The sequence below is a fragment of the Dermacentor silvarum genome, chromosome 8 (assembly GCF_013339745.2).
Source record: "Dermacentor silvarum isolate Dsil-2018 chromosome 8, BIME_Dsil_1.4, whole genome shotgun sequence".
In the NCBI taxonomy this organism is placed as follows: domain Eukaryota; kingdom Metazoa; phylum Arthropoda; class Arachnida; order Ixodida; family Ixodidae; genus Dermacentor; species Dermacentor silvarum.
This window is the reverse complement of record NC_051161.1, coordinates 29,119,499-29,144,317: the sequence shown is the minus strand read 5'-3', so window position 1 is coordinate 29,144,317 and position 24,819 is coordinate 29,119,499. Positions and strand designations below refer to the sequence as shown.

General features: G+C 42.7%; 1 protein-coding gene across 1 annotated transcript; it reads left to right on the top strand.

Moving 5' to 3' along the window:
• Positions 1–2,117: 2,117 nt before the first annotated feature.
• LOC119460937 (8-oxo-dGDP phosphatase NUDT18) lies at positions 2,118–23,995 on the top strand. The gene is made up of 6 exons (XM_037722078.2): positions 2,118–2,443; positions 2,777–2,967; positions 3,260–3,380; positions 6,253–6,487; positions 8,984–9,089; positions 16,506–23,995. The coding sequence occupies exons 1-6, from the start codon at positions 2,335–2,337 to the stop codon at positions 16,749–16,751; spliced, it is 1,008 nt and encodes a 335-aa protein (XP_037578006.1). The 5' UTR covers positions 2,118–2,334; the 3' UTR covers positions 16,752–23,995.
• Positions 23,996–24,819: the final 824 nt, after the last annotated feature.

Here is a 24,819-nt window from a genome sequence, read left to right as displayed (position 1 = left end):
TGCCTCCTAGCTGGACCACCTTTTGGGAGAAACGGCTCTCCATGCAGTCAACTGGATGTATAGTGCTGTCGGAAGGCTTATCAACCGTACAGATGCACGGCGGTTGAGGTGCGTTCAAGCTATGACGCAACTTCTATAGAATTTCCCAGCGCACACAATATTTTCGCCAGTAATTAAGTCCCCCTTCCTCCCGATGCAGCTGGCAGCCACCACTTATGAGGCGGCTTAAAGGAACACAAAGACTATACTAAACTAGATTGGACTAGCAAGGTATTCCTGGAAAACTGTTTGCATTTATTTGGAAGAAAATGTTGATTATTAGTGGATAAAGCGAAGAACAATGTTCCGTTATTTTGAATTTCGCGCCTGTACCTCAACGCCGGTGCATCAGTTCGACGTCACAGATGGTAAAATACTTCGTATTTGCGCCATTTCGGCACAGAAAATGTTTTATAAACTTCGTATTTTGAGCCCGTATATAGTGCCTTCGGTATGAAATGTAGCAATTTCTTACTGATATCCAATTAAATAAACCGCGAGCAGACGATGCAGTCAATGTTTCCGCCCCTTTAATCTCTGGCACGCAAACACTCGTAGTTATGGCGATCCAAACAAGAGAGATTCACGGGGAGACGGATGCTTTAAGTTAGGAACAGTGGTAGAACAAGAAATGTCGCTGGAGTCAACATTTCGACGAGACAGTAGTTAATTGCTGACCTGACGAAGACAAGCCTTCTCGTCAAAACGTTGGCTTCAGAGACATTATGTTGTTCTACTACTGTTAATGTAGTTATGGCGAGGCATACAATCATGCGTGTCAACAGCGCGTACAGTCAATCACGCGTCACTCACCTGCTACTTCCGTATGACGCCGGCTGGGAGACTTTGTACGATGTCTCTTAGACGTCCTCGAGAACTTCGTCAAGGTGTCCGACTTCGGAGTAGATGCGTGAGAGTCCATTGCCGGCGGCGACGAACGACTTGCAACGCGCTGAGCTTCTTCCATTTCTTCTTCTGCTCCAGGGAATGCATGTGTAACGTGGCACGAGGTGTGAACGTGGTCTTGCCTGTCCTTTCATTTAAGCGAAACATTCACGTGCTGTATGGTCGTTGCATTTCGCGATATATAAGAGCGAAATGTAATTGATTCATATGTTCCTATCAGTTTATCGCACGAAAAACCAAGTTGAATTGAATATTGCGCAAATGAGCCTCGTGTTATTTCGATTTTTCGCGTTTTCGTTCTGCTCTAAAATTTCAGAATAACTTTCGAGCGCTAAATTCCGCGTGCTTGTTCATAGGCAAGCTTGTAGCTGCTGAGTGGCGACGGAGAGATGCTTTGCCTAAACGTTACAACTCTTCTATGAGCTTGGGAAGATTTAAGGAATGGGATTAAGTTCAGCAAAAGCTGCTTTACTCATTTTATGCATAATCGGCTATGATTTGCTTATGTGATGTCCGCCATCAAATGAAAGCTGCGTTTTTTTTTACCGCGCAGCTGCAGAATGGTACGACCTTTCCCACGACATCGCCACGATCACCTGCCTGACTGATTTTTTGAGAGCCATAAAAACCGATAATTTGTCATCCTAGGCCACATGGTAAAGGTTCTTGCATAGTTATTCTCTAATCCCATCGTGCCTAAAGTAACTGAACTGAACTGAACTGTGCGTTTTGAAACTATGATACGTGTCGATATATAGTTAATGGACATAAACGATTTCTGTAGAAGTGTATACGCATATTTGTCTGTGTATAGACATAGTATGCTTCTGTGCACATAGTGCGTGTCTTGTCTGCCATGGACACTGATGGCATTGGACTAATCGTCAACAGTATTATTCCGTCATCGCTCTTCATCCTAATTCTTCTTTTACTACCCTGCAAGTGGGACAATGGCAACACACTACATATCGATTTGTACCAGTCAAATCATCTATATATCGCGACAGAAAACGAACTTATTTGCGACCAGACTAAGACCACCATTTTCTGTCATTTAAAAATTCCGCGAAAAGTGAAATTGTGTTTTGATTTTGGATGCTTTCCCTTCAAGGTTATTGCTGTCATATTTTGAACTTTGATATACTTCAATATGACCAGTATATACATTTTGTATAAGTTTTTCATCTTAAAATATTAGTGCATTTGTTCCTAAAGAATTCTACAAAGAAACGTCTTGCCCTTTTTGCTTTGCCAACGCGGCATCATCATCATCAGCAGCACTGTTATACCAAAACAAGAAATAACTCGTGAGTGGAGTGAATGTCAATGCCTTGGGCGTACCTGCAGAGCTTTTAATTGGTTTATTTTTTTGCATTAAACGTCTTGAGGATGGACAAAATAGAAAGCGTGATACATGACACGCTCAATGGTCTGGCGATAAACGACGATGCAGCCGATATCATAGACTACAGCCTCGCCGATCAAGTGGACGAGCTTGGTGAGTTGGCTGTCAGCGTGTGGTCGCTGTTTCGGATTTCCATTGCTTCGGTTGTAACATCCTTGATGGGGATCTTTTATAGCAGGGACGGGCTAAAAGTGTAAGCGAAACGCTTCCAAGAATTGCTATTTAACTATAGAACCAAAGGAGATAAAGTGACAGTTACTTTTAATAGTCCCGGATCTCGATTTGTGAGCATGGTGCGATGTCCCTCATACAAGAAACTTCGCATTCCAGCATGATGTAGAATGGGATCGCATGCGTGGTGCTGTTTTTTTTGTGGATTTAACTATTCGCAGTGTTCTAACATGAGTGCATTTTGTTCTTCCCTAGCTGCTAAAGGAATAGAGTCCGCCGTGTTACCTGACTACAAACCAGTTGTCAAGAAGTCGGTGACTTACATCGTCGCTGCAGTCGCCATCAACGAAAAAGGCGAGGTCCTTATGATGCAGGAAGCGAAAAGTTCTTGCGCAGGCACGTGGTACCTGCCTGCTGGACGAATGGAGCCTGGCGAAAATATAATTGTAAGATATTGCGTCTTCTAAATTCCACGTTTTGTCCTTTAATGCCCCTGTCACGCTGGCATTTTCCAGCGTGCATGAGTCGATACAAATCGACCGCTGTGCAGATAGATCGCTGTTATACGTTATTTTCAAACATGCTTCACTTCGACGCTTTGTGCTGCGTTCGCATTCCAAAGTTCGATACAATGCCGATCGAGCTCAATGAGGATTAGAAGCGCGTTTGTGACAGTGATATAAGTTACCTTCCTTTCTGTTAGATGATCATAGTCACTTCCCTCTGTTCGTTTTTCAGGAGGCTGCCAAGCGAGAAGTAATGGAAGAAACTGGCCTAGATTTCGAGCCTTCTACACTTCTGATGGTCGAAACTGCACAAGGCCAGTGGTACAGATTTGTTTTCAGTGGAACAGTAGTCGGTAAGTGTTAAACTTGGTGGCTATATACATACAAGTATGTATATATGTGTGTATTATGTGAATATATGTATACATTTTTTTTTTCTCTGTTGTCTGCTGTGCTCGTAGTGCCAGGAGCCTAGTCAGGCGTGCATAGTCTCGCCTCTTGCTCCGGTGCCATAACCATCTTGTATTGTCAAAATCGTAATAAACTTCAAACTTCATCTACAGCTTTTTAATTCGGAGTCAGAAGCTCTGGCCTTAATTTCACACATTTAAAATTTTGGCTACCACATTTAATTGGACTTTCAGAACAAGTGAAGCATCAGTAAGTTTATTTAGCCACAGCACTAACATAATTATTTCAGTACCAGCAAACTTCAACAAAATGGACAAAAAGTACATAACACAAAAACCCAAGTTCAATTTGGCACTAAAACATATTTGGTGTCATGTGTTTAGAGCTTGTCTGACCATGCATTTGTCACTTAGACTGGCGAAAAATTAAATCGGTCACATGAGAAATACTTGTAACCAGAGTCTTTCTCTTAACATATCAAAGGGCAAAATTATTTGAGCTATGTTAATAAATTAATCTTCTACAATACTAAAGAAAACAAAAAACACTCGTGTCGTGAAAGGATGCTTGATGAGCCAGAAAAGACGAAAAAAATTATCGTATTATCCGGTGTATAAAAAATGCTTTTTTTCTGAATTTTTCGTCGGTGCATCTTTTAGAACGGTGCGACTTATGTACGTTATTTTTCCGGAAAAACTGCGCTCAGAATCGGATTCGATGTTATGGCCACGCGAAGCCGGCTGGTTCAATTAATTGCTATGGGTTCTGTGCGCGCTATCGAGGTACCGGGTTCTTCTCGTGATCGAGTTCCCGAGCGCCGCGCGAGAAGGACGGAGCAGCAACGCAAGCAGCGGCAGGCCGACCGTGAGTCGTCCGACCCCGAAGTCGTCGCATCTGCAGATCGCTGTGAAAATACGGCGCACGCCGCTGTGCAAACTACGCAGTTGCTACCAGAGTACAAGCCGTCCCGCCCTCCCTCCCGTGCTGCCTTTTCGCTTTCCTCCCTTTTGCGCGATTTGGCTCACCGTCGCGCTTTCACTTGCACATACAGCATACGGTGCGCGGGGACGATGTTATCGGCCTTGGACTTTAATCGAAATTCATCGCGATAGACGGATTATCGCGGCAAGCACGACGGCAGAAATGCGCCTGGATTGTCCGCATCATCGCTATTGCAGTTATATAGGAAATATATGGCACCCATATGCTTGCGGATGACCCACGTTCACAGAGTGAAATGTCACAAATTTTTAAAAATCGCTTACCGAACGAACAGGTGCATCTTATATACAATTTTTTTTTTGTGGAAAAACTGCCATTTTGAGGGGGGTGCGTCTTATACAAAAGTGCGACTTATATAGACCAGAAAATATGGTAAAGACAGGTGGTGACACCGCCTTGAAGTTCCCGCACCAGCTCATCGTGACGCCACAGATTTTGACAGTCTCTGTGTGGGCCTAGTAACATAGACTACATTGTGTTCTAAAGGAACCAGAGACTGAACGTGGCAAGTTTCAAAAGCCTTTACTGAACCACGATGGCCCGAATGCGAAAAAATACTGTCAAATCCATGATGTCACACTAATGTAAAAACTCTGGGATGTGACGCAACATTAAAAAAATTTAAGCTTTACCATCATTCTCTCTTTTAATGACGATTCTGTTACCCATAAATCTGTGAAAGTAGATTTCTTCGAGGATACTTTATCAATCTAAACTGATTTAGTGGTTATTTTTAGTGTCCTCTTAAACTGGTACATCTATTTAAAACAACGTGAGTTGGATAGCATTTTTAGCGCCAGTGGACAAGGGCGGAAAGAAGACGTTGACAACACAATGCGCTTTTGTGCATTGGGTTTCTTAAACACAATGCATTTTGTTAATCTTTAGTAATTGCATGGTCGATGACAACCTAAGAATGCAGTGGTAATATACGCAATGCTGCTAAACATGTGGAAAAATTGTATAGATGTGCCAGCCACAATTATGTTATACTCATGGGCAACTGTCTGTGGCAATGAAGAGAAAGCCACGGGGGTGGAGCTGCACATGTGTTATTGCGCCAAGTAGTCCGGCAGTGTTTGACAGCGCTCTTGGTTTTTCGGAACAGACGCAAAATCGACGCAACTTCCACGTGCAGTGGTTTTGCGTTTGCCCAGACGCGGAAGGTAAAAGCCGCAAAATAATTTCAACACTCATTGGTGTATTTTGTCTTATTTAGCAATTGGAAATAACGTGTTTACATTTTCTCTTCCTAATTTTAAGCTAACGCAGGTGGAAATGTACTTTTTTCAGAAGCGCTCTTGCCTTTGCGTGCTTTGCCCCCGTAGCTTTTGCGTCATGGCTGAGGTGAACTTATTTTGAGTATTAGCATCTCTTGGTGAAACTATGTTTTAGAGTGTGAAAGAACAGAGGGCAGGTCCATTTTTGTGGATGGAGCTAGTTCTGAATTCTTCAATTTTCTTCGGGAATAGTTATGTACAGTGACATGCAAACAACTCATTATTGTCTGCTTTGTACTTTTTGCACTGCTGGCGCCGTCATTCAAACCCAGCTCGTTGTTTCAAAGGACGTGAAGTTGTGCTGCTGGTCTTGGTCTTGAAGATGGGCATGTTTGAGTGTAAACTTGGGCAAACGGGGTAAAAGGAGCACCTGTTGTCTTATATGTTCCTTTTACTGTGCTTGTCCAAGTTTGTACTCAGCATGCATGTCATTCAAACCCACGCTATTGCAAAGCTTATATTTGTTCATGATAAAATTTATATTAATAAGCCAGTAATATTATAACCATTATTACTGATTTTCTATTTGCAGGGGGAGAGCTGAAGACGGTGTCGAAGGCAGATGCAGAATCACTGCAGGCAGCCTGGGTTGGGGACGTGGAACAGCTAAGTCTGCGCTGCAGAGACATCTTGCCCGTGATCGAACGTGCCCGCCTTTACCACAGTACTCATGCCAGCCAGCCATGGCACCCACCCATCTTGCCAGCCCTCAGGCCACATGCCAAGCTCTGCCTGCGCCTGGTCACCATCATTCGCAAGAAGGCCAAGTCAGTATACAGCACAGTCCTTGAGCTAGTTGAGCACAGCTAGTTGAGAGATTGCATCATTGTTGCAGAGGCTATTTTCTGCACATTCAGGCTTGTAGAGGTTGTATTCTCTGCTGATCGCTTTTCGGGGTCTACCTTCATATTTGTGCAATGAGCTGTCCGGCGCAGCATGTCATTGGATTGATGGGAATTTTGACCACTGGCATATCCTGTCAGTGACCACTGAAATATCCTCCAAATAGATTAGTCCAGCTTGTTGCCTAAGCTCAAGCTTTGTGTAGGCTGAGGGCTGTCATGTGATCATTTCCAATAATATATCATTTAGCTCTCGGTTGGCTTGATAAGGAGTTGGGATCAGGATTCTATAGCACAATAAAAGACTCCCCTCAGTAAATGCTGCCGGCTGTTACTTCGGCAATTTTCATCATGCGAAAGTTAATATAGGCCAAGCCAAGCCCAGGCTGAGGGCTGCTGCACAATCATTTTGAAGAAATTGTAGCTTTGGTCTTGCTTGACTTAATAATGTAGAGTCTTTTGAGATTAGGTTTCTAAAGCAGAATCAAATTCTCTTCTCAGTACCTCTTTGTCCCGAAAGCAGACAATGAAAAACATAAAGTGCTGCCTCTTTCACGTTCATAATTTTTGGCATGCTAGAGTAAAGGATTGTAAAACTCATTGCAAATTGAGAGCTACAGCATGACCGTTTAGATCTTTCTTAGACCTTTCTTGAAATAATCATGCTATGTCAGTATGAACCAGGACTCTTTAGCATAATCCAAGGCTTTCCTTAGCACCCTTCCATGCAAAATGTGGACAATGAAAAGCAATAAGTGCCCTTGGCAGATGTGTGGCTGTCAGCTATGGATATTGCGTAATATGTGAGATGTTACGTGGGTAACTTGCATCTTTGGACATTGCATCCCAGTTCTTTGTAAATGCAACACACTGTCGGTAATACAGTGCTCATCAGAAATAGTTTCATTGTGGCTGTATATACATCCTAAATCTCATTGCTTTTTACAAGTCTGGGGGAGGAATGCTGTGTACTTCTGAAGTAATTTGTTTACCTATAGCAGAGTGATTTAGCCATACACTAGCTATGACGAAAGGGAGAAGCACAAGGACATCTTGCTTGATAAAGGACTTGCCATTGTGGGTTCTTGGTGTCTCACAGGAGACCAACCACCGCGGGTTCGAGCTTAGCGAGCCACAGGGCCGCGTCAGCCGTCGCCTCCAGCACCGCTCGCGCGCGAGCTCAGAGGCCGCAAGGGGCTACCGAGCGACGCACGCAAAAACACAGTAAAGCCCTGAGTTGACGGAAACCGTTTACTGAAACCGTCGGCACCAGCACTGCACAAACGCCCGCGCGGCGGGGAGCCAAAGGGGTCCCGCACCAGGGAATGCTGCCTATAGCACGTCGCGGCGAGAGCACAGGCTTCTAGGAAAAGTCCCGGCGGCTATGCTACTTGCTCTGGCGATAACCAATGTCAACTCGTGAGAGCACGGGCAATACCTTTATAGCGAGCATTGGCATAGCGTCGGGAAAGGATCAGCACAAAGTATACACTGCGCGAGCTAGTCACAAAGGTGTGAAAGCATGAACGTACCGTGCGCTGGTCCCGGAGAGACGGTTGTCGGCCAGCGGCCGACAACCGGCCGCGTAGTGACATCAGCGCTCCGCCCCACCGCCAACCGCCGCGTGCGCAGCGCCACCGCGGGAACCGGTTTGATAAAGCGAACGATCATGCATCATATATGAATCATTCAGTTGTATGTATAAAGAAACAGGAGTCAAATTATGACACTGTGCCCTAGACATTGTAGAATAATTAAATTTTAGCAAAAGTGATTGGAAGAGCATAGCAGGTGAAGAAAATGAATAAAACCTGGGCAGGCTCAGATTGTTTGAAGAGGAATCATTTGCTGTGATAAGCAGTTAACCTGAAGAAGTTGTCATGGCTTGCTTCACTTCTTGATATATGCACGAGCTTCATCTTCGCTCTAGCATTTGTAGAATAATTTCACTCGATTACACGTCAGCCCTCTCATGACTTCTGTAAAAGCTTTGTATTCACTCGGCCTTCAATTGCTCCAGTTTTGGTGCCTAGATATGCCATATAAGATTGCCTGAAGTCTTTTAAAATATGCACTACATATCTTTGGATGTCTGACTCTCTCCATTCTAAATCTCACTATTGTATCTCTTCGCATTTGCCCTTGACAGCCACTCAAGGCTGGCAACAGGATCGTGAATTCATGTTACATACGTTGCTTACAAACAAACCCGGTTTCATAGGACTTACCTGCTTAGCACAGAAAACTGGCAATGTACACTTTTGTGCAATGCAGACCCAATTAGATGAAATAATCAACATTGATGAAACAAGCAATAAATACTTTAAACAAACATTAACACTAGTATAACACAAAATGCAGTAATGTGTACAGTAAATAGCAGATGCAAGTGCTCATGTATTATGGTTGACATTTATGCAGCAACCTCCTCCATGTGCTTGTGTCCGAAAAGGGCATCGCACACCTGCCTACCTGTGAGATCAACCCGTCTCGGAGCATTCACACTGCACTCAAACGATTCATCCAGGTAGGTTTACATTCACCTATTTACACTGTCCTGAATAAAATACAGTGCAATTGTTTTACCTCCTTTGCAAGAAGGTTCTGGAAAGTGAAGACCATACAGGTAAAGGAACTATTTAATGAGAATTGCTTTATGGTGCCCTTAACTATTCCAGTACAAAAAAAAAAAAAAAAAAAAAAAACCTGACAAATACAGTAGAACCTTGTTGATAAGATCTTGTTACATATAATTTCCTAACACCAACGTTCGTGATTGAGAACACAAGGAATGACCTAATACAGTTACGCTTATTTTTTACGGCTTCATACGTTCCTGGAAAACCAATTTTTCAGAACCAACGTTCAATAGATTGCGAAACGGTGATTGTATGATACGTTTTCTGGTCGCTAGGTCCCATGTCAACAAGAAAAGGCGCAAGGCGCATGTGATTGAGAACAGTAGCTACCCGCTGCAGCAGCTTCCCCGCAATACTGGTCTGCCGATCTCACGTAAAAACGCTGACGTACACTACGTTTCTTATTCCGGTACTAGTAAATCTCCCGGGACGTCGCCCACCACATTTACACCTATCGCCGCCAACCCTATCGTGGTACGCATCTTTACTTTGCTGCTTCCCAGTGCACATTTACACCTATCGCCGCCAACCCTATCGTGGTACGCATCTTTACTTTGCTGCTTCCCAGTGCATGGGCCATAGTTCTCTTGGAAACGTAGTGCACACTTTAATCAGGTGATAACCCTAATGCGCCGCCGTTCCCTGCTGCAGGAGGCAAAAAGTGAGCATCATGTACCACTGAGGTGGCATCATAGGCATTGTATTCCGGTGTCGGCCACCATCTTCATTTCGTTTGGGTTTCCTGTTGCCGTCTTCAAACACTATGCAATAGGAAAACAACAATGTGCGTCTTGGGTACTTTGGGTCCTACCAGCTTGACGTGGGTCAACGTCTCGTGCCGCAACGATTCGCAATGAGTGGGTGTGTCAAAACTTTCCGCCAAAAGGCTCCGTTAGAAGAAGCTGCTTACCGAGGCTGAATTCGAGGAGCTTACCGTAAGCTTGCCGATGCCACAAAAACGACAACACACGTCTCTGGCCGCTCGAGCCCCACCATCTCGATGTGCGTCGGCATCTTGTGCTGCTACGATTCATGCAACGCTTCGCCTTACGTAGATGTGATTACTGTATTGAATTTGATGTGATTACTGAATGGGTTGCTGTACTTACCCAATTCTAACAATGTGGCTTTCTTTCTTAAGAAAATTGCCCCGGAAATTGCCTACGCCGTGCAATTGGATACAAAAGCCAAACATGTTCACAGCGTACGTGACAGCCTACCATCAGAGCCAGCATGATCGCCATTGTCATCACAACATGGTGATAGAACAAGTTCCCAAACAGGTCATTGATGATAATGCGCCGCTTTCAGTTCTATTCAATTACATATATGGACACTCCAAGCACATTTCTGCCGCCATCTCCGTCCCTGTGAGGTTCCGTATAAAGTCCAACGGCGATAAAATCGTCGCCGTGCGCTGTACGCTGTGTGTGCGAGTGAAAGCGTACGAGGGTGAGCCGGCTATCGCGGCTCAATGTAGCGCACACGAGGGAGGAAGGCAGGTCAGAAGCGCGCGGTCTTCTTTCACGTTCTGCACCGTCTGCTGCTGCTCACAGCATGGCCACGCGGGCGGTGTATCTTGAAAGCAATCTGCGATGTGGGCGAAGTGCATGCCTGCGTGGGCCTCATCTTCAAAGCGATCTGCGATGGGGACAAAGTGCATGCGCTGAGTGCTGCTAGCTTCGTATGCGCTGTGCTTTCGACGTTTAGTTTGTATTGAAGCGAGACGAGAGACAGCGTGAAGGTTAATTTGACCGCTGCTGCTGGCACGCTTTCTCACTTCAGTGTTTTCACAGCAAGCTTCCGCTGTCATCGAGCGAGATGTGTTCATGTTTACCTGTGTGAGTGTGACACCACGCTTGTCTATTTAGTTAATAAGCGAATGTTTACAACTTTATACGGCCCAATAAACTACTGTCCTTGCTTTGTACAGCTCTCTACTAATTTGCTATCGCAATCGATGCTTCACTTTCGGGTTAAACTGCGACTTTTTTTTATTACAAAAGCTAATTCGAAAGATACATTATTTTACATGCTAACCTAGCAGCAACACAGTCATGTCACGTGTATGGATGTCCCTCAAAAATTGACTAGCCCCCTCCCCCCCTCCCTTTCCGGAACGGTACCGTGCTTGCCCGTACGAGTAAGCAAGTATAAAGTAACTAAGGTTTTACTGCTGGAAGAAAGGAAAAAAAAAATATAAAAAGGGTTATGAAGTGGTTTGCAAAAAAACATCAGTTGTCAGAGGTGTCACTGCTCTCACACCTGTTTCGATTGCTATTAGAACCAATAAAACAGAAGTTACACTGCCAGTGGGTATTTCGTATATCAGACCATGAAAAACGATCTCAAGACATGCATGCAAACCATTCGATCATTCTGCCATTGTGCAAGGAGGTACAAGGATATGCATGCCAGCAGTAAACCTCATGGCCTAAACACAAAATTATGTCCCTGGATTAGGTAAAAGAGAGTATAGCAGACCGGTGTTTTCTGTCCCGGTACGTGTAACAGGTGTGGGGATGTTGACATTATGCGCAGATGTGGCATGAACGGTAGTTCACATGCGCAATAGGGAGTTTTAGAAATAGCGCCCCTAATCTTGTTTGCACACCCAAAAACCCACACACCTTTTTATGTCTTTTGCATTCTTTCCACACTTTTTGCATTCTTTTGTCTGCCCAGCAGTTTGGGCCCTCCAACTTTGTGTGCGCAAAGTCTAAAATTCGCTAATGTCTAACGCTGACCGTATCATGACAGGAAATGCGGTCTGCTGTGTCTCTAGTATAATGACAACCAAAAAAAAAAAATGGCCGCACTCTCATCAGCACATTAAATTTTGCATTGGGTGCAGAGATCTCTCAGGCGGCGAAGCGATGTTATTATCAGTTAAAACATTAAGAGTCAAAGTCGACAAATCATTACTCATCTCCAGCATCGAAAAAAATTGCACCTATGGACTACATTAGCGCAACGGCAATGTTTTCTTAAATAAAAAAAAATTTGCTAGATCAGAGCTTCTCCTTCCTAGATCCTTCCTGTCTTTAATGAAGGACTTTAAATCAATCTTTGAAAGGTTTTTCCTTAGGATTCTTGCAGTCCCTTTTTTGGTGTTATTCTTGATGCGAATAAATTTGATACACCCAGGGTGTGTCAAGCTATTTACTATTTTCTGATAACGCAGTGGCTTAGCTCAGAACGGGAGTTTAAGTGTAACACAGTACAGTGGCTTCATATGAGCATGCGGGCATATACGTTCAAGGTCCTCCATGTGCGAAGTGACCGTTCTAATTAAGCAAAGTGCAGCGAGGCCTGGAGAAGATGCATTTGTTAAACAAAGCTTGATGTTTATTGATAAGAAACCTTTGAAACCTAAGTCTCTAGAGACCGAATGCTTGCATTAAGGATGCCATTGCATCAAAGCTTGAATGCTATTAGCAGTCACTCCTCAGAAAAAAGAAGCTGCAGGTGCGAGTTCTTCTGTGCAAATTCAGTGATGACTTGATCTGTAAACTTGTCTTTGTCTTTATTCACAAGCTTTCGATGGACACCCATCATGCAAAGACTATTGTGATGGAAAAACACGACAAACTCGCCGGTTTCCAGTTGGGCCCAGGATCCTTTAATAATGACACGGCAGACGAGAGCTTGCTACACGAAACACAGACTTTAAACAGACACGCTAACACGATACAGACGATTTACATACACATGTACGTGGGCTATAGTTTGGAAGTTGTCCTTCCATATAAAACACGTGCCTAGCACTCATGCGTCAACACTCGCCCGTATGCATCGTCGTTGCGGTGCCCGTGACGGTGGTTGTGACGGTGGAGCGTCGTTGTGGCTACGTCGCTGCTGTCGCGCCGCACCTTGTCGCGACGCAGAAGCAGGAGAAAACAGCAGGCCAGTAGAGCACCAGGCCACTGCTGTAACTGGCCAGTAATACCTGACCTGCAACGCCTCGGCTGCTAGAACGGCAGGCTTGGTCGGCGGACAGGTAGCTTAGGTGCCCCGGTGGCCAGCAGGAAGCACTGCACCAGGCCGCTATGACAGCAGGCCGCTGTTGTACAAGAGAGCAGAGCCACGAGCCGGATCTGCGACCAGGTCCGCACGGTAGCAGGACGCCCGGTCGCCAGTCCTCGGGCTCGCTCAGCAGGCTGGTAGCTCAGGCGTCCCGGTCCCAGCAGGAAGCACTGCACCAGGCCGCTATCACAGCAGACCGCTGGTGCGCAGGAAAGCCCAGCCACGAACTGGATCCCCGACCAGGTCCGCACGGTAGCAGGATACCCGGTTGCCCGTACCCGAGCCTGGAGCCGCCGTTTTGCGAGCTTACTTACGTTCGAGGCTGCCGCTCGCTCTCACGCTCTGCGTGCTCGCGTGTCGCTTCTTCGTTCGTGGCACGTGGTCATCTTCTTCCATTATCATCATCACCAATCCTCTTCTTGGTGCTGCCATACAATCATCATTCCAAGCTGGTCTTCTCGCCACCGCACGCCACTATCCACATCATCACAACTATCAAGATAGCCTGTTGTTTCTCATCATCGAATGCAGCCATGTTCTCACTCTTCACATGGTGCTGAGTGAATGCTCGACGGTGCAAGTGGTCTGGGTAGGATATGCTGAAATGGTCACCAGCCCTACTACCCACATCTCGTACCAGCAGATGCTTTGCTCTCTCAAGTTGTTGATGACGTAACACGCTTTTAAGTTCATCAACAAGCTCTTAGAACTCAACACATCCCTAATCTTTCATTACTGCAGGATGCTTTTGAAGAAGCTTGCAGCTCTTTCCATTGTTCTTTGTGAACCAGCAGCCCAGTGCAGCAGTGCGCGAGTCCAAGGAAAGTGACAAGCGAAAAACTTAATTGTATGAAGTGGTTGGTTCGCAGCAGCTTTTTGTGCAGAACTAATTACCTGACACATTTTTGAAGAGTACGATACGTACACAATGTTGTCCAGCCTCATAGTCCTAAAATTCCGGGGGGGGGGGGGCGCATTTGCCTTCACCCCTCCCCCCTTGTGAGCTCTTGCGGACACCCATGGTCACATGTTTTCTGTGTCCCAGAGAAGCGCATAAGTCGCAGGATGAACTAGTGAAGTGGTTAGTCTAATAAACCTGGGCCACCTTCCCTTTCGTGATTGTTGCAGAGTTTGATAAATGCGGAATATTAAACGTGCAATGCATCGTGCAGCAGACGACATGTTGTGGTCCATAGACAGTGATAAAGTCGTGTCTGAGAGTGGTGACAATAGACATTAAGTGTAAATAAATTTCTATTCTGTGGAGGTGAGATTCACTGGTTTTATCTTTTTCTGATTGCCAGAATCAGAGGCATGCTATATTTTTCTTGTTAAAAAATTGAGTGCATGTTAGATTTCCACTTTGTTTAGGAGTTCTAATATCATTTCTGCATAAGGTTTCTACTTTGCACCCATAAAAAAAGTGGTTGCATGTTAGATTTGGGGGCCTGTTAGGATCAGCTAAATACTGCCAAATGAAGCAACACTCTAATTGGGTGTTTCTTGCACCTCTTTCTTAATTTGATGCCCGTATGATTTGATTAATTTCGCTGGTCTTGTCAGTGTCGAATGAATAGAAGTCGGCTGTATCGTCCACATAGCTATCTTATAGTACATACACATTCTTAGAAAATCTTGTGCTAAAGTACTTTGCAATATCATCAGTTATTAAAGTTACTCCTAGGTTGCTCCACTGCAAAATGCAGCCCACCAAGGTATTTCTTTTACCAAAACATTTTGAGTGCATACTTCATGAAATGAGTGTTAACAGCATTTGACTACATTATGTTTAAATGTCTGCTTTTTGTGTGGAAAAATGAAGTGCGATATTACACAGGGTGTTGATATAAATGCACATGTTCTTCTTGATCCTTACCTAGCATTCGCATGCCATTCTGAAAAGAGTATGCAGACTTTCATTTTACTTTTCTGCTGTTTTCACTGCGTACATGAGAGTAATACTTCATAGACAGGATCATCACTGTGTAAGCACAGACCATGCTTGCTTGTTTGCAATGCCCACAACTGGTTACTGTCCTTTCAAGAGTGATTAAAATTGAAAACTCTTTAATGATAACGCATACCCTCTTATAAAATCTCAGTGTAGCATGATTTTTAAACTGGTGTTTGCAGGGATTTCCAGTGTGTGTCAGATTTCAACTGGAGGTATTGTAGTATTGAAGACTAACCATGCCACCCTTGTCCATTTCACCTCACACATAATTTTATTCTAATTAATCCTCATTCTTCCTGGACTGAATGCACTAGTCATGGCACTTCACTGGCAGTGCTGCTGTATTGCAAAACTGGTCCGACACTTTCATTTATTTCCCCTTGAAACCTGCACTGGATGCAGAAAGTGAATTTTGTTAAAATGTTTTATCTAAAGTAATTATGCGTTGTTGGTAGGAGAAAGGCTGCAGTGTGGAAGTTAATAACAGTGTGTATCTGTGTATTGAAAAATCAATCCCTGAGCCAGCTGCAGTGATGGATGAGCAAATGTGTAATGGTATGTCGTGGGACTATACAAAGGCAATGCAACAGTTTTCTTTATTATAGAGTTGATTGCAGTTTTGAATATATCGATGTTGTCTATTGTGCACACAATCTGCAGTGCTGGCATGGTTCTGCTTGGTACTTTGCACTGTAGGTGTTTACTAAAATTTTTAAGCAGCTATCAAAATAACACGAGAGGAAACAGATAAATCAATGTTGATTCATAAAACAGCTGCACCAATAATCAAATAACTCCGGTCTTTTACTGGCCCCCTCATTTTCCCTCTTCATGTCTTGATTTTACAAGGGTTGTGTTAGCAATTTTACTGACGTTATCACTGAAAACAAGAAAATGCCGTAAATTGACACCTGGCCCTTAACAACATTTGCAAAATGTTCAGAAGGGTGCAAGCATGTTGCTGCGAGCTTGCACCTGAGTCAACAATGGTGCTCCTAGGAGTGCTTTGTGAGCCTTCTTAGCATGTTGCTTGAATCATACAAAGTACTGAAGGAGGGCCCTGTAAATAGCGACAGCAATATTTTGCTGAATGAGCCAAGAGGTTAAACTAGTTCCAGTCAAATTTTGATCTAACGAGCACGAATATTAAGGATTATAAGATATAGCAAAGTAGATCAAAAAACGTCTCTCGTTGATATCAATATGTAACGAATATATGTGCTTACATTGAATATCGGATATGACGAAGGTATTTTTATGTTGGATGTGACTTTTTTACAGTGAAGTTTGGCTGTATTAACTTGTGCTCAATTCCTGTTTCTAGAATATGTTCAGCTCGGAGCCACCACCTCACAAGCCACTTGGCGTGCTCTCTCTGGAGCATAATGGAACTGCAGGGGGAGGAGAACAGGATGGCATCTGCGTCTGTGTGCTGGTGTCATGCAAGGCCTCTGTCGAGGAGGTGGCGCTGACACCTGGATACACCTGGCTCGAAGTGAGCTCACCACTCTCCGAGAAGCTGCTCACACGCACGGGCCGGAACATGGCGGTACACCTGAAGGTGCAGTGAAGGCAGGCACGTACGGTGGCAGCGCTTACTTAACGCGAACTGGCACAACTAATTGTCACTGTCTTTCTGTCTTCTTTTTGAGGCTGCCATTTGTTTGAGCTCTGATTGCGCATCTGCATTTAGAACTGGAGACACTGCACCGGTGCTGCTGGAGCTTGCAGGTGCATTGTCCTGCGACTATGTCGTTTTGCTAATCTAAAGAGATAAGTGTCTATTTTTATTTTCTTCCAAGCTATGCGTGGCAGATCATTGCTTGCACTGAGGTACCACAACTGCTGCACAGGTAATAGTAACATGTGCCAGTGCCTTTATCTTGTTATTTCTTTAGCTTTTGTTGCAAGTATCATGTGGCAGGAAAGCCAGCAGTGTGGTTTTTAGAAGTGTCCTCTGCTGGGTATAGGGAAACTCATAGCATTAACGTTAATGGTGCTGGTGAACGGCGGTAATCGGAGATTTCTTTCCCTTCCAATGTACGACTAACCTCATGGAGTCCTGGCCTGAAGCATTGTTCTGCTACTCTGGCATGGTGGACTAGATCATGCTATAATTGTTAGTATCATGTGGAATGAAATCCAGCAGTGTTGTTTTTCGAAGTGCCCTGTGCTGGGAATAGGGAAACTCATAGCATTAACGTTAATGGCGCTGGTGAACGGCAATAATCGGAGATTTCTTTCCATTCCAATGCGCGACTAACCTCATGTAGTCCTGGGCTCAACCAATGTTCTTTTACTCTGGCATGGTGGACTAGATCATGCATTAATTGTTCATACCACCTGATAGATCCATTGAAGACACATCACCTGTTCGCAATTATGGGCTGGTGTATTTTGCTGTTGCTCGTTGTTCCTTTGTTAAGTCGCAAACGTAGTGGCCTGCATTTCCAGACTACATACAAGAACTCACCCCACCAATGTTATCATTATGACAAAAGCTTTCTTTTCATACTTCAGAACTTAGTGTGAACTTGTCTGATGGATGTGTGCCAATCATGGCAGGAGCATGTGTACATTTACAAGGGCATGTGACAAAAGGGAGGCATGTCGCCACTTCCTTTGTACTGCATTACTCTTTCAAATAGAGAGGCATTACTCAACCTAACCATCATTACCTCACGTATCCTTGAATCTCCGGAGTTGCAGCTGATTGTTAACTGAAGGCGCTGCTCTTGTATGGTGTGAGACGCACTCTTGCAACTCACTTGTCCTTGTCAGGACAACTGCTTTCCTTGGTAGCATTTGTGTGATTTCCTAGGTAAAAACCAGGCATGCTACAAATACTATAGTGGTTCACTACTGTTCCTTGTTTGAAAGGATGGATAGACGTAGAGCTTGAAATTATTCGGTAGAGCTTGAAATTATTCGGTTAGAAATGTTCACATGACCTCATATACAGTCGAACCCACTTGATAGGTTTTAAAACTATATTGGATATAACAATGAGGAGCTGATGCACCGTCAACTTTTCTATATCTTCTATGGTTAAATAAACTGCTTATTAAAATGCTCCCATGTCGCGTTATTTGTATTAACAATTAAATCTGGCTACTGGGTGTGTATGCCAAGAGAAAAAAACAAACAAACAAAAAAATAAACAAATCCCAGGAATAAAAAAAAAAAAAGAAAAAAATGCAAGCTGCTTTGCCACACCAGCCTTTGTGCCACGTACCTCGCACGACACGCCTTTCTCTCCCCTTTTTCTTCCACCCCTCTGACGTCGGCGAGAAGGTGGAAGGGAGAGGGGCGAGAAAGGCGTGCCATGTGGGGTGCGTGGCACAAAAGCAAGTGTGGAAAAGTGACTTGCCTTTTTTTTCTTTGAGGCAATGCGATGAAGGTGTGCCTTGCATGGTGCATGGCACCAAGGGGGGTGAGGCAAAGCAGCTCACATTTTCTTTTTTTTCCCTGGATTTCGTGTTCCATTTTGTTTCCATGCAGACACCCAGTAGCCAGATTTCATTGTTATAGCCAATAATGCAGCATGGGAACATTGTAGTAATCGGTTAATTTTACCACAAAACACACAAAAGTTGACGGTGCAGCAGCTGTTCATTGTTACATTCAAGCATTGTTAAAACCAATAATGCTATAAGTTGGTTCAACTGTACTTCTTTCTGTCTAATTAAAATGTTTGAATGTTTGTCCCTTCTGCTTTTTTTTTGTGCAACCTGGTTATAACGATTATTGGTTATAACAGTAGGATTTTTGGTACTCGAATACTGTTATAAGTGTGTTCGACTATAATGTCAAGCTGATATGATGTTTATTCACCGTTTGTGCATGATTAATAAACATGGTGAGAAGACACATGTTAACACATGTTAGACAGAAGGCAGAAAACTAGGTGGGGTGGTGAAGTTAGGAAATTTGCAGGCGCAAGTTGGAATCGGCTAGCGTAAGACAGGGGTAATTGGAGATCGCAGGGAGAGACCTTTGTCATGCAGTGGACTTAAATATAGGCTGATGATGGGAAGACACATGCTGAGCTGAAGTTATCATGCTGAGCTCAAGTTCTCTTTACAGAGAACAGCTGTAGAGCAGCATTGTTTTCTGATAAAACATCAAACAAAAATTGCAATTTTGGCACCAGCAGTATTACTACTTCTGTCATTTACTCTCCTACCTCTTATCATGTTCTTTCTATTCTGTTCGGAGCAAACTGTACAAAATTTCTTCATTCTGCACCGATACATTGTCAGAAGTAGCCAGAAGGATATTACATCAAGCCAGTCTTCTAGCACTGTTTGCTAGAATTATGATTTCATTTGATGTATTGAATATACATAAGGGGGGGGGGGGGGTTGCCAGATGAACTGCAAAACAGAGCTTTTAAAAGTTAGGTGGCGAGTTTCTTTCTGATATGAATGTGCATCAGTGTTCATTGGATGTGGATGAGCATTTAATATTTGCAAGGTGTTAAATTGTAGCATTTCAAAGCAAGCAAGTTATTGCCATTTTCTGTGTATTTACTTAAGTGGCACATTGAGAATCTCGTTCATTCATATCATTCTGCATGATGCCTATCAAAGGGAAATGACCTTAAGCATAAGCTGTTTCCCCATTTTGTGCGTTAGGTTGAACACCTTTTATTATGTTGTGACATGTTGTTCCTGTTTTTATATTGAAGTTACGTGTGAAACAATGGATTCTGTGGTGGCACATTTTTCATTACTGCCCTGGAGCTGTTTGGGAACAGGCAACGTAGGTCAGCTTGCTTTTTCTATATTTCACAGGGCTAGTGATTCATGGAAAGGTTTCTTGGGTGAATAGTTAGAAAGTCTGCAGAATTGCAGATGCAAGAAGTTGCCAATGTGGGCACTAATATGACTTTACAAAATGTTGGAAATGCCTTTCAAGCTAGTGAATACTACACTCCATAACGTTACTTGCAAAGCCATGCTCACGTGCTCCTGCAAAACATTTTTTTTTTCACTAAACACTCAGAAAGAGAGATGAGCAGCAATGCAATACTAATTGATGCTATGGAAGGTATAGCCATGAAAAATTGTGTGCCTTCTTTCCGAACTTAGTTCACAGGAGGAATACTACTGCTAGGAAGCATCAATGTCGGGTTGTGTACAAAGCATTAGTAGTGAGGCAGAGGAGCTCAGTGAAGCGAAAGGAAAATGTAGTAGAAGACTAATGGCTCACCAGGCTGATGAAGCGTATTGTCGGTGCAATAATGATGATGATTATCAAATTATTTTTATGTATGCATGCGTGATCAAGTTTAATCAATGTGGAAGCCACTCTGAAATCATTCCTAAATTTGCTGAAGCACTACATGGATTGTGGTCTCATTTATTCTGGCTGCTCTGTGGTAATATAGAAAAGAAAGGTAAAAAATAAATAAAAAACATTAATGACAGGACATTCCAGTACGTGATAATGCTGATTTTATTGACCTAATATTTTTCTGTATTTTACTATTGGGACAAAGAACATAACTTTGTTTTACTGTTCATTGTTAAGAGATGAAACTGTAGAGTAAGAAGCTTTTTGTTTAATAATTCAATTGTATAAAACCTTGGATGGTTTTTCAGTGTACTTGGTACATGCCTATGATCTTTTTATTTGTTGGTTGTGATGCATAAATAGTAAGCTTATGAAAGCAGTGATGGATAAACTATCTCCATAATTGGATCATAAGCAATTGATATTGAGGTGGAAAATTGAGCCAGCTCGGGAAGTTTCAAGGGGAAGCATTAATCAAATGGGACTGGGGTAGCCAACCGGATCTTATTCTGGTTAACCTCCCTGCCTGCTGCTTTTCTCTTTCCCCTCCTCCATGTGTTTTTGTTGTTGTTCACGTGCCCCTCTTCATCCTATCTCATTTGTGCCTTGGCCATGAATCAATGTCAACATGTATTTTTTCCCTCTCTTCTTTTTCTTTTTCTGATGTGTGTGAGAAAAAACACAAAAAAACAAACAAAAAAAGACTGAATTTAGAGGCAGTACGGGTAGAAAGAACAAATGGCCTCAGATTTTACTCAGTGACTTGCAGACATTAGTTGGAGTGAAATTATGCAACTCAGCATAATTTATTCTTTCTGTGTTTTGTATAAATGGCGTTGTACTAGCCACCTGTTCCCTCCCAACTCTTTTGTGAGACTGTGTGAAATAACCTGTGTTGTTACATGTAACCGGTGACACGAGTTATCACTTGTCACCTATATTTTGGCCGACCTGTAATTGGGAACAGCACTCTCACATTAAAGCAGTGTATAAATTTCAGAAACATAACTTCTTGTCACCGTTTAACAAGCAAGACAGAGAAAAAGGCACATGAAAATTATCAATTGTGCGGCACTCACCTTTTCTCAATTGAAAGAGCCCTGCAAGATATTTCATGAGAGGTCCGAAATTTGTCTTGTATGAAAAGGATGTCTTTTTACAAATGGTTTTATCCAGCGAGAAGTTTCTGAATACACCTTGTAATACTTGGATTTATTGGCGATCAGATCCTGTCCTTGCTGTGCCCTTATGGCGCCTCTCTACTTGTCGTCGTCCCTATTGCAATAAAAACAGAGCCCTGCATCCACTTGGAACAGTTCCCATCACGCTTAGCCCATTATTGTGCTGAGATTTTAGATCGTCATGACCAGCAAGATTGTGTGGCATAACCCTCCATCATGGCACCAATCAAGGAGGCCACAATAGCGGTGCATTGGTATTATTCTCTGCCACCAGACGGAGCCACTGCCATGTAAGCAATGAGATTTCTCTACTTTTTGCTTTTGCTGGAATAGCCAGTAGCCATTGCATTTACTTAAGCACTTAAGCAATTTTTGCAATGTGAGGAATCGCAATCATGTGCATTCTCACTCATACTTGCTAATGTACTTATCTAGGGACTACATTTATTTGCCATATTCAGAAAGTGTTGCACGGTTCCTTCTGTTTATTCCAGAAGCTTTGATTTGTACTAGTATTTGCTTTTCAACATATCCTGTAAACAGAGCCTAAGGGGTGGCATTACTAGCATGAACATTCACTAGAAGTTTATCCCTGATTTAACAAATTTAAACTAAGAGCAGCTAAGCAAATCATACTGCTGATAATTTATCGGTCTTTCCACACTGGTGATGCACATACAATACTCTTAAAAGGCTGCAATTTTATCTCATCTTTTAAATATGTCAAGTATGTTGAAAAAAAAGTAATTGCTATTCATTGCTTGAGAAAAGAACGAGACATTTTTGTTCCATTTTGTGTGTAATTACACCTGTGTGTGCTGTTTTGAGTGCAAGTTGGCTTTGTATATGGCTGCCTGTATCTTAATTTTTATTTTTCTGCAGTGTTACGTATTAGACTATATCTTTTGCTTTGGCATTGTCTTTTTGATGTCAGTTTTTTTCTCCTCAATTATGTCGAGTATATGTCCATCGCATCACACTGATATTCACATTCTGAGTTTGGTATTCTTAGCTGCTTCGCTGTGGTGATGGTGGTTTTAAATTACAGGCGTTTAGGTTCTGTAGCGAGTGTTCTTTGTCATCTTATGTTGTCAAGCAGTTACACCAGCGAATTTTTTTTTTTTACTTCACTAACATGAATTTTACGAAGAGAATTCTTCAGGTTCCATTTTCATTTTGCTGCTTGGAGTGTTTTGTTTAAACTGTGATAGCACGTGTGGGCAATGTTTGTATTTGATATGAGATCGACGTGAAGGGGGGGGGTGGGTGTTTCCCTTAGCGTATCTGTTTACACAATTTCTACTCAATGCTATGCATTCATATATATGATGTCTAGTAACTGTGTTATGAAGTGGATAAGTGTGTTCTGTGTTGATTGTTATTGACGAGCTTTGGGAAATGACGTATATTTATTAATATTGCTGCAATATTGTCTCATATTTATTGTTTTGGCGTGGCTGCTGCTTGAAGTGCATTGTTTCTTTAACATTTCTTTGAACCAGCTCACAGCAAACTCACATGATTTGGTTGGTGCTTTTTTCATTGTTTCGTTCTAGAGATGGTGGTGTATTTTGTGCCTACTCATGCCAGACTGTAGCGTAATGTGTGCCTTAAACTGCCTTAAATGACTAACACGCGTATTATTCAATATTTTATCTCACACTCTCCTCTTCATACTCATGCTGTGTGCAGTCTTCCTGCCAAACATGCTATACAGTCTAACCTCGATATAATGGCCATGGATATAATGAATTATCGGATATAACAAAATAACACTAAAATGTTTCATACCAATGTCAGCGTGTAATGAATATATGCCTATAAATTCATATCGGATTTAATGAAGCTATTTTTATAAGGTGCAAGTTTGTTATAATGAGGCTTAACTGTATCTGAAAATGCTGAACTGCACAAGAAAGTTGCATTCAGTTTGTGTTATTACAATTATTTAAGCGGTGTCTTTGTCAGCAGCACATTAAAGTCTGTTGGCTAAGGCAATTTACTACTTCTTCATAAACAAGAAATTCCAGTGAGATGTAACTCTCAGGCATGCTTGAAAAGAAATGAGTGTGAGACTGCTTAGTTGCCATGCCATGCCAAATTGTTCTACAATTAATTATTGAAACATGCTGAATACTCATTCACACTTTAATGTGTTGCAAGAGCTTAACCTCGTGTTCACTATCTACAGGCATGTCCAATCATCTTGCCTTCATACATTTGTTTCTGTGTTAATGTGGTGAAATGGATAGCACTATGTACACCTTGCTATTTTACTCTTGTTTTGTGATGGGGACCATGTGACTATCCTAATAAATCTGTTATTTATGGTCAAGTGGCTGTGTTGATTGCTTTTTTTGTCTAATTTGTGACAGGTGACCGTTGCTGCATGGAAAAAGAATAGCGAATACTTGCTTACCAGAATGAATTGTTTCAAACTCCTGGGTACACAGGAAAAAATTTATATCTAGATAGCTTACATGTGATCATCACATTTTTAGAAGAAGAATGTGCAGAAATGGTTGACTTTCTATGTGCTTGTAGGAACGTTTCAGCATATACGAAGAGTGTCATGCCTTCAAAACTTTGAGAATTGTCATGGCCAATTTTTCTGCGAGTTTCAATTCAATTTAAGCTCCTTCAGCAGCCAGCAATGATTCCAACACTTCTTTTATATTGTTAACAGAGGGTCTCGCAGAAGTTGATGAGCATTCTAAAACATATTTCGAGTTGTACGTTACGATGACCTGTAAAATTACTTATATGTAGACTTTGTTTAGTTGGTGGCTTCAAAGCTTGTGGTGGCTTGACAGCTTGTACAGGTGTTTTGTGACTACTTTAGTAAAGCTGCTGATTTTCAGTTATTGTGCTCCCTTACTGAGGTTGTATTTAATCTGAACAGCATGAGCACTTTTATTAGACCACTCCTTGTCAAGAGAAGCATTATTTCTTTTCCTTGAAAGAAACAAAATAAGTCAGTTAGGATCTTAAAAGCTCTCTATTTTAGTATTTTTATGTGATTATCTCTGTAGGTGGAGCTGATTTCGAAATGGCCTAGTAAGTGGGTAAGGCCTTTTCTGGCCTTTGCACTTTCTACTAGGACCCCAACATAACTGCACCCGTGGACAACTTTGTGTGGTAGCACAGTCGAAGCTACGT